General features: G+C 37.8%; 2 protein-coding genes across 2 annotated transcripts; both read left to right on the top strand.

The window, feature by feature from the left end:
- The first annotated feature begins 252 nt into the window (after positions 1-252).
- LOC103336682 (mitochondrial import inner membrane translocase subunit TIM17-2-like) lies at positions 253-1,283 on the top strand. The gene is given in 2 exon segments (XM_008239772.2): positions 253-484; positions 486-1,283. Coding segments are annotated over 2 exon segments (687 nt in total). The 5' UTR covers positions 253-358; the 3' UTR covers positions 1,047-1,283.
- A 5,919-nt stretch (positions 1,284-7,202) lies between these two features.
- On the top strand, positions 7,203-9,427 carry LOC103336681 (CASP-like protein 2A1). Its single transcript, XM_008239771.3, has 3 exons — positions 7,203-7,527; positions 8,514-8,631; positions 9,029-9,427. Exons 1-3 carry the CDS (start codon positions 7,265-7,267, stop codon positions 9,305-9,307), a joined length of 660 nt encoding a protein of 219 aa, XP_008237993.2. The 5' UTR covers positions 7,203-7,264; the 3' UTR covers positions 9,308-9,427.
- The last annotated feature ends 1,428 nt before the right edge of the window (positions 9,428-10,855 follow it).

Here is a 10,855-nt window from a genome sequence, read left to right as displayed (position 1 = left end):
TGAAACCATCCTTAAGAAATTGGCCATTGATCATCTGAGCAAAGAGGAAGTAATGAAGCATGTGACCGGCTACTCCTTGTGGCCAGTTACTGGGACTTTTTTTTCAATATCAAAAAATCAGATTGATTTAGTTACACAGCCACTGAACAAATGCACCCGCAACAAAGAAACCCGACCCGAATTAACCCGTGATATTTCACGAGGGATATTTCCGTAAAACATCCCAAACTAAAACCTAGAAGAATCAGAAGAAGCAAACAAAAGCAAGGTCCTCCTCTTAATTCGATCTCTCTCTCTCTCTCGACTCTTCAACTAAACCTCAAAGCAGCGAAAAACCCTCTCGCCCATCACACAAACCATGGGAACTCCAGAAACCTCTCGAGAACCGTGCCCCGACCGCATCCTCGACGACATCGGCGGGGCCTTCGGCATGGGGGCTGTCGGCGGCTCCGCCTTCCACTTCCTCAAGGGCGTCTACAACTCCCCCCACTGGCACTCGGCTCATCGGCGGCTCGCAAGCCGTGCGTATGAACGCGCCGCGAGTGGGTGGTAGCTTCGCCGTCTGGGGTGGCCTCTTCTCCGCCTTCGACTGCACCATGGTCTATGTCCGCCAGAAGGAGGACCCCTGGAACTCTATCATCGCCGGCGCCGCCACCGGTGGCTTCCTCCAGATGCGACAGGGCCTCGGCGCCTCGGCTCGATCGGCTGCCTTCGGTGGGGTCCTCCTGGCTCTGATCGAAGGAGCTGGGATCATGCTTAATAAGTTCATGAGCCAGCAGCAGCAGATGCCTATTGTGATTGAAGAGCCGGCGAGCGTGACCGGTTTGCCTGGGCTTCCTCCTATGGGCCGTGCTCCGGGTCAGCCGGGCTCGGAGCCAGCAACGTCGGTGAGCAGCAGCGGGGCTGAGGCTAGTTCGGGAGGGTGGCTTGGAGGGTGGTTCGGGAAGAGCAAGGAGCCTGAGGCTAAGAGTAGCGGAAGCGAGACAAAGATTTTGGAGAGTTTCGATGCCCCTCCCTTGCCCAGCTTCGAGTACAACAACAAATAGGCCTTATGATCAATGTTGTTTGAATTTTTACTTGGACCTGACCCTGTTCAAGTTGGGAACACCAAAAACTATGATGAATTTTGGTAGTTGTAGTTGATATAGTTTAAATCATAAAGTCATTTTACATATTTGTTTCTCCATCTGCTGTTTATTGTTATTTTCTTATCTAGTTGTCAATGTAGACAAGTGTTGCTTAAGTAGAGTGAAATGTGATGGTTAATTATATCAATTATCATACATGCTTAGACTGTGTTCTTGCCAAAGTTCAAATAACTTAAACTAACATGCCTCATATTGGATCCTGAAACTGATAAACTATGATTATGATAATGATTTTTTCTTTGTGGTACTGAAACTTAAGATTTTTTAGGTTACAAACTGAACATGATAGCGTATTAGAAAAAGAAAGAAAAGGTGAACATAATAGCTTACATTAGTGAGAGATTGGGAAAGTGTGGTATGTGCTGTAATTTTGCAAAAGTGGCAAGTAGAAGATGCTTCGGTTTGCAGATACAAATGATAACCGCTGTCTCAACTCAATGGGTAACTGATACTCCCTAACTTTGCTGCTTATGCCTCTAAACATTGTATTTGCTTGAGATTATTCTTGTTGGCATTCATATGCTAGACTTCTGATAAAGCTGTTTAACACTACATATCTTTGAACCAAGATTTAGAAGCTCATCTTTTAATTGTTTTCAAATCACTGTCTGGAACAGGGGTTTGACCCAATGTTCCATAGGTCGAATTTCATTGACTTACAGATTTCTAGTACCAATCCTCTGAATATCAGTTATTCTAGCTCCAGCAAAAGGGTTGCTAAAATATTTAATGAATTTGTTAAAACTAATACTTCTGTTGCAGGGTGGTGCTCCATTAGCTCTTGTTGTCTTTCCAGGTAACTGTTTTTAAGCAGTTTGAAAGTAAATTAACTGCTCTTAATGATAGGTTGATTGGTACTAAAGCAGGTGATGTCTGATAAGGCTCAAGAATTGTGGGTTATCTATATTCCCATCCATTTGGTTTGTAATGCATGTCCCCTTCCCCCTCTCTCTCTCCCTGATTATTTGAGTTGTTTCTTGTACTATTTATTTACATAATGGTGTATTTAAAGGCTACATGTTATTGAGATTGGGTATCTTGTTCTTTTTTTTGGCAATAAGAGGTTTCTTGTTCTTATAATTGCAAATATGCTACAAAGCCATTAAAAGATGACAGTTCTGTTGCAAAAGACCAGCTGGTCTTTTTTTACCCAGAAGATTTCTTGTGAAAAAAATATGGTTTTTTGAATATGCAATGGATTAAAGTTTGCTTGATGGTTGATTGAGCTGCATTCTGATTTCAGCAGTTGGCAACTGGTTCTCTGCCAACTTACCTCATTGGAGCTGTAGTAATCAGAGAAGAGTGGAAGTCTACTCTGAGCGTGATCCTTGATCCAAAAGAAGGGGATGCCCTTTCAATGTTGTTATGTGTTGTGACTTGTGAGGATACTTTTGCTTTTCTTTATGTACTTGATTACTTCTAAATAAAATAGTTTATTGCATGCTGATGTTGTGCAGCATTATTATTGATTTTGTGGAACTTAATCTTTTATTACAAAAAAATCCGATTACTGTGGCAAAAGAAAAACTAATGGTATTGAAGGGACCCTGAGGCAGTTACCCTGATATCTAGTTGTTGAAAGAGCTATAGTAAGTCTGCAACTATGATTACTCTTGGATAACTTCTTCTTTGTAGGGTCTTGCTAATGCTTCTCTAAACTATCCTGAAAGATTAAGTTCTATATATTTAAATCCTTTATTTGTTATTGTAAGTAATCCTTTCCCTGTCTTTGTTGAATTGATGCAGTCTTTTCTGTCATTTTCTCATGCATCTGGGATGATGATGGTTTTATCTTTATGAATTATGATAATTCCCGCATTGGATTACTTATTCTTGTGGTTCGTAACCGATCATGAACTTTTTGTTCCTTGTTCTCGTACAGATGCAGGGTCTGAAGAAATGTCTTAGGAACTACTTGTAGGCTTTGAAAGCTATTCCTAGAACTTTGAGGATGATGTAAGTGGTTTTCCAGCTAATTGAGTTGTTTTTTACTAACTTCGTAACCGATTTGGTTTGGAGGAGAGAAAAATGGAGGCTATATTAAGGTTGACACTTACGCATGATTTCTTGTAATGCATCTCTTTTCCATCTTGGTTCTCACTTTCTCAAATGCATTATATACCTTAATAACCATATGATTTGGGAAAGGGGGAAGCGTGGTGCAAGTCAATGTGCGTTGTACCCAGTGAACAAAATGGAGTGTTTGCAGAATGAATTCTAAGTGATCCATAATCTAACTACAAATAAGTTTAAAAAAATATTTAAGGACATTGTATTCTGACGAGCCGACATGGGTCTTCCTCGATGGTTGGCTCATCAATGCCGACGAGGCCAGCTCAGCTCGAGCCATTAAAGGTCCGAGCAAGCTGTGGCTTGGGAGTTGTTTAGCCCCATCCAGAGGTTCCTCTTTGTTGTCGTGATAGTTGTCGTGATAAGTGTCGCTGTTGCAGAGTGGAAGAAAAACCGCCACATTACGAAGCTAAAGAAATCTGTGGAACTTAGGGTTTGTGATAATTGAACTTTTTGCCACTTGATCTTATCTCAAGAATTTCAGACCTCCAATTGTAAGGATTTTATTATATCCCTTCACTTATTGTGTAAATAGCATTCACATATGCCAATCATATTTATTTTGACAAGGGAAGGGGAATTGAACTCGGTTAGGTTCAAGGAAGCGAACACACTGCCTTCATTAATTGACCGTTTGCACCGACTATAATCATTGATGGATGCATATAAACTTTTGATTCCTTTGGTATGATGCTGGTAACATGGTGGAATTGTGCCCTTGGAATTTTCATGATTTTGAAGTTGCCTCGATTTTTATTTTTTGTCTTTTTTTTTTTTTTTTTTTGTTTTTGTTTTTTTGTTTGCAAGGTCTGGTGTCTTTATTTTTCTCTGCAGCCTTTTTTTTTTTGGGTGAAATTATTTGCTGCCTTTGACAAAAGGTTTTTGTATAAGAAAAAAAGAAAAGCCTGTATGGCTCACCATCAACTACGACACATTAGGGAAATATTATTTTCTCAATTTTATTTGTATTCTCTTTCAAGAATGGAGCAATATGTTAACTCAATTCTATTATTCTTGTGTTTACAACTAATATATAAATAAAACTTAATTATTTATATTTTTGCACTTTGTATTTGTGAAGCTTAGTCGATTGATGGTAAGAAATTTTTAGGGATTCACACATAGGTAAGATTTTTTTATAAAAAATAAATTTAATACTGCTCAGATTTATGAGCTCCTAGAGATCCTCCTAAATCTGAGGAGAGAGAAAGGAAGGCTTGGACTTACCTATAATCTGAGGAGAGAGATAGCGAGCATGATCTTTAGTGGCTCCCAATAATTTAATACTGCTTTTATTTAATAACTATTTCAAACTTTTATTTAATGTTAACTATTTTTTATTTTATTTTTTAATAAAGATGGACCAATAAAAAAAGAGTTATAGCATTTATAACTCTCTAAACTAGAGAGCATGATTGAAGTTTAAATTTTATAGAGAGCTCTTAAAATAACTTTTATATGTTTTTAGCTAAAATTTAACCAAAAAATAGAGAGCATGATTGTGGATGCTCTAATGTGATAGTAAGTATGCTGGAAAGAGTATTAGGCCCAAATGGGATTGGGTCCTAACAATCTTAGAGGAGAATTTAAAGATTTTCTTGGCAGAGTATTTCATGAGATCCCTTCTTTTTTCGTTTTTTATGAACCAAGGGGAAAGAACCCCACACAAACAACATTCCATGAGATCTCTCTTGTTTACTTTGATTGAAAGTCTGCATATTTTATGGATGTGGAGTCAATCATGGGGAAGGTTACACAGTAATTAGAGTAGGCCTTGTTTACTTAGAGTTCTTAATCTGATGATGGTCTGGCCGGAGTGAGTGGCTGCAGCAGCGGTCCCGAAGTTGAAGGTTGGGTGGGACAGAGGTGGGTTATTTTGACGATAGTATTAGTACCTAGATGTGAAAGTTTAGTTTGAAACTTATGGTCAAATGTTAAAACTTGGATAATTAAATTATGACGTGGAAAATGACATGGATTGCCACGCCAGATGTCACGTCAATTGGTATCATTAAGTTGGTATATAAGTTTGTGCCTGTAGCATTATTGGTTTTAAATATTGATGCCCCACAACACCAAATTTAGAGGCTATTGAATACAAGATGAAGACTAATGTAGGAGATTTAGAGACTGAAGTAAGGAAGGCTTGGACTTTCCTTTCATCTAATTGCCTTTTGATAAATTTATAATAAAACTCATTTCTCGTATTGCATTTATATATAAACCCTAAAATCTATAAATTGAAGAAAGAAAAACTCAAAATGGGCTAGATGTAATTTTTTTTAAATTTGAATAATGTGTGAAATATCATTAGTATCTTTGCATTATGATTTTTTAAAAGAAAAACAATTGATAGCATTGTTGTAATTTTTTTGTGTTTCAAGGGTTGTATGGTGTATTTAGCCGATTTCAAAAGTCAAATGGGTGTTTTTCCTAAGACTTTCATATTTTGAACCCTATTTATGAGCTTACATGTGAAAAGCCCTTGCATTTTTCACAGATCTGCCACATACTAAATGCCTATAAAATGGCACTCGCATACCTTGGAGGAGGAACACGTCCATAGAAGAGAAAAGCTGAGAATTAGAAGGCTTCAGTTAGGATAGATAAATCACAAGAGTGAATAAAATTCCACTCATATATTTTGTTGTGCTCTCACATTCTGTCTATTTTTAACTAAGTCGAGGAATTGCAACGAAGTTTGGGCCTTTAGGCCTCCATCCTCTCTCACGTTCATCTTGAATAAGGATGGCCTTCTGTGTCCTCCAACAAATGTTTAGTCTGGCGCCGTCTAGGAGGCCTATGGACGCAGTGGATACTAGTGCTGCTGTGGCTTTCTTCTTCCCCTCCTAGTTTGTCAATTGTATTGCATTTTGGTTTTGTTGTCCCCCATGTGGCTTGGACTTCCTTGATTTTTGCTTCGTATTTTTTTTTTTGGGTTTGGCTTCTTGGCTACTCCCTTTTGGAATGAAAGCACTGTTCCTGAACCCCCCCAACAACCCCCCCAAACCCAAATCATACGTTAGTTGGAATGTCCCAATCATATCATACAATATTAAAAACAAACCAATTAATGAATTAGTTAGTTAGTTTTATGTCTATTGATTTCCCGCTGATATTCAATCCTGGTTGTAACAAATTTTAATCAGGATTGTTTCTCAGTTAACTCAGTTCAACTAGAACTCGTCGCACGATCATCAGAATTCAACCAAACTTGTTTCTAGCGATTCCTTAAATTTATATATTTTTTCTATTTAATTTTGTTACGGTAGTTCCTTGCAGTATTGATTATATTTGTTATTCAGACTCAAGTTTTAATTCAGTATTGATTCACTCTATATGATATATATGTGAGGACATGCACATTGTTAAACAATTGTGGCACTGGTGGAATTGTTTTGTTGCACACTGAACTTCATTGTTGTCATACTGTGCTCCAATGATATCTTTTTTACTTCTTTTTTTGAATTTATCAAAATTTCTCCATAAAATTATACAGTGAGCTTTTAACCTCAGACCCCACACCATACCACTAGATTATACAAGTTTTCTTGGAAGATTGTTGTGCTCATGATGATGAATTTTAGTTATAAAAAATTATTGTTTTGTTGCATTATGTCATATAAAAAAAATAGTATTTTCATGTTAAATCATATGATGGCCTCAATTTAAGTTTCGCACATGACTCTCGAAATCTCAAGGCCGACCTTGAGCAGAAGAAGTTAGATTTCTTGGCCTAAATTTTCACCAGTTAATTTATTCTATTTACTCTTTGTATTGCTAAAGTAATAGGGAAGGGTGCGAGATGAGATTTAGAGCCAAAATCATCCCTATAATTGGGATGTGTGTGTATATGTAAATTTTGTGGGTATATGTAAGAGAAACTTATAACATGGGAATGCGTGGTGTGCCTTAATGACATTGAATGCTCCTCACCCACCTCCTTAACTAAAGTTTCCATTATTAAGTAGCTAGCTGGTTCCGGTAGAAGATCATATTTAGAACCTCAAGCTCCAGAAAGGGGAAAGCAAAGCAACAAACTGAAGATGAATATGGCAGAAAAGAAAGAGAAATTTGGAAGTTCTGTAGCAGCTGCAGGCAGTTCAATGGAGGTCATAGGGATGGGGCCGAGAGACGAAGACGGAAGCAGCAGCAGCAGCAGCAGTAGCAGTAGCAGTTTCCGCACAGCTGAGACTTTGCTGCGTCTGCTGCCAATTGGTCCTTGTGTGGCGGCTCTTGTGGTGATGCTTCATGACTCCCAGACCAATGACTTTGGCTCTATTTCCTACTCCCACGTCGGAGCTTTCAGGTTTGTTATTATATCTTCATGCTTTCCATTTCATCACAAGGGTTGTGGTTACAAAAATCTCAAAATTTGTAAAGCTTTAAGTCCACACTGTGACAAAGTTACAGATGATCGGCCGAATAGTTAGTAGAATGAAAGTGATTCTAAACTGAAGATTATACTGGATTTAGATTTTAGTACTCCATATGACTAAGCCAAGACATATACATATATACACATCATGGAATAACAAATATGTGCAATTTTTTTTAATACCAAAAACCCATATATACTCCCCCATACTATTTTATTATTACTGCTAGAAATTTCACACACATGATATTCATGTGACATGTTTTTTTTTTTTTTTTAAGAAAAGAATAAGTTACCAAGATTGTAGTGGGAGAAGAGAAAAAAGTAGGAGAATTTTAGGGTGCGTTTGGTATCCTATTCAAATAGGGAATTCAAAAACTTTGATTTTTCTTAAAAACAAGGAGTTCCTAAATCTATTTTTAAGATTCAAAACTTGTATGGTATGCAATTTGAAAACTGTTTTCAAATATTAAAAATTTGAGAACTTGTGGGATGTTAGAAAAAAAAAACTGAAAAAACAGATTTTTTAATTTTATTTTATAATAATTGGGGTGTTTTTTATTTGTTCTTGAGTTTGAGTTTTTAAAAATAGGACTACCAAACATGTTTTCTTTGTTTTGGACTCAAATTCTGTTTTTAAGTTTAAAAAATTGCATAACCTTATTTTGTTTTATTTTTAAGAATTACCGAGTTCTGCCACACTTCAAAAAAATTATCATACGCTTGTTCTTTATCTATTTATTAAAAAAAAAGGCCAAAAAGAAGAATGCATGATAATTATTTTTGAGTGTCAGTAACAACTCCCTCATATTTAATGTAAATTAGAGCATAATTACAATTTTAGGAAAAATCTGTTGAGTGTGTAATTTAATAATTAATCGTATAGATAGTATATATGGATGATGCGTGCAATGCAGGTACTTGGTGAATGCCAACGGCATTTGTGCCGGATACTCCCTTCTCACCGCTATCATTGCAGCCAAGCCTCGTTCCCCCACCATGTCCCAAGCCTGGACTTTCTTCTTCCTAGATCATGTAATTAATTCCTTGAATTCCAATTTCAAATTTTTTTATTACTATTTTGGCCATAAGTCACTTTTGGTTCTCGTTGTTTGTCGGATTTTCCACTTTTGTTCATATGGTTTCAATTCTAACAATTTGACCCCTGTAGTTTGATATTCTCGCAACTCGGACACATCCAATTATGTGACCAATAACTACGTGGCTGACGTGGGGGTATTTTGGACAAAAAATTGTAATGTGTCCTTAAATTGCGAGGGTATTAAAACTACATGGATCAAAATTGACAAAATTGAAACTACGAGACTAAAGTGGTCAAACAGGCAAAAAAAACATGGATAAAAAATGATTTCTCTTTCCTTTTTTGTTGTTGATAAAGATAGAATGTCTTTTTTTTTCTTTTTTTGTTTAGGTGCTGACGTACCTAATTCTGGGTGCTGGAGCTGTGTCAATGGAGATGCTGTACTTGGCATACAAGGGCAATTCAGCCGTGACATGGAGCGCAGCTTGTGGGTCTTTTGGGGGATTCTGTCACAAAGCCACAGCTTCTGTCGCCATTACATTTGTGGTGGTGGCTTGCTATGCACTCATTTCTCTCATTTCATCCTACAAGCTCTTCAGCAAGTATGATGCTCCTCACCCTGTGGCCAACCCCATCAAAGGCATTCCGACTGCCACCTTCCATGCTTGATCACCACCGCCACTCTCTCCTTCGTTACCATCAATTTCTGTTTGTCTTTTTTCTTTTCCTGAATGAATGCATCAAATAAAATGAAAATAAAATAAAATGTTACAATCTGAGCTTGAGCAATTGATTGTTCTCAATGGCCACACACTGAGCAAAAAACCTGCCTATTTTTCTTCTCCATTAAACAAAGTGAAAGAGCTTTGAACCTAGCTGAAATGTGATCTGCTCTATATGAGCACCAGAAAATAACAAGCGTTAAAATTATGGTGGCTTTCACTGTTAAAAGTCCACTTTCCAATAATTTATTTTCCTTTCATGTACTTTCCTACCAACCAAACAGAAAATAACAAATATAAATTACACAAGCGTTAAAGTTATGGTGGCTTTGAGTAATGAGTTGTTGGTTTAAATTTGGTTTCCAATGAAGTATTAATAGTTGTCGTTTACTTCCAATAACTATTATAGCAAACAACAGAAGCAGGAGTCTGATTAAAAGGGGACTACAAGCAAACATACACCACATAAAACGACCACACAAGATACAAGTTACTACAAACGGCAGATAAATGAAAAGAAACGGACGCTGCCACAGATGGGCAAAGGACGTCGAAAGCTCATCTAGCGGGCCCAATAGGAGTCCACTATCAGTTCAAACCATGCACCGATATTGTCCCCACCTTAACAACCTGACAATCCTTGGGTTGGGTTAGGTAGAATTGACCTATAAGTGGGATTTTAACTTAAAAGGTCTCGGTGCAATTAGGAGTGGACTACCTATATTTGAACAGTAGATTGTACTGATGTAGAATTTACACAACATGACTTGTATCGAGCCACCTACACCAACACACCTAGCATTCCTCAAGTGCTACGATCCTTGTCCAAGATCCCAATCAAGGAGGATGGGGTCGGTTGACCCAAATAGAGGGGCTCATCCTCGACAATGCTAACTTGGTTAAGTGATCCGCTGCCAATTTGCAGTCCTAGGGACCAATGAACAATTACATTCCCGAAAGTTAGAGCAGGAATTTCTGATATTGCATAAACTTGGATAGAGCTGCCACTTGCCCTGCGGTATTGAACAATTAAGACAAGACATGGCCTCCTTGGAATCAGATTCAATGACTACTCTGGTGTGCCCCTGCTAGACATCAAAGTTACAGCCTTCCAAAATAGCCAGTCTCCACTTCAATGGTGGAATCTGCAGCAATAGAGCAAGCAAGGCCCGCAGCAAAAACACCTATAGTATCACATAATACCACTCCAATACATGCCTTGTGGTGCTCTAATTTCAGAGAAGCATCCACATAAATTTTTACTACACCATTTTCAAGAAGGGACATAAAGGAGTTTGGGCCTCAAGTGAGGCAGAAAAAACTTGTATGAAACGAGGATAACACTGTTTTGTTATCTCTAACCAATCATAGACTGCCACGTGGAAAAGTTATCACATATGGCATACCGTGATTGACAGAGGATAGCAAAATAGTGCTATCCCTGTTTCATGGAAGTTTCTCCAAGTGGAGGGGTATGTGACTTGTTTTCTTCGAG

Source organism: Prunus mume, linkage group LG7, assembly GCF_029339155.1.
Source record: "Prunus mume cultivar Tortuosa linkage group LG7, ASM2933915v1, whole genome shotgun sequence".
Lineage (NCBI taxonomy): Eukaryota > Viridiplantae > Streptophyta > Magnoliopsida > Rosales > Rosaceae > Prunus > Prunus mume.
This window is presented reverse-complemented; position numbering and strand designations above follow the sequence as displayed.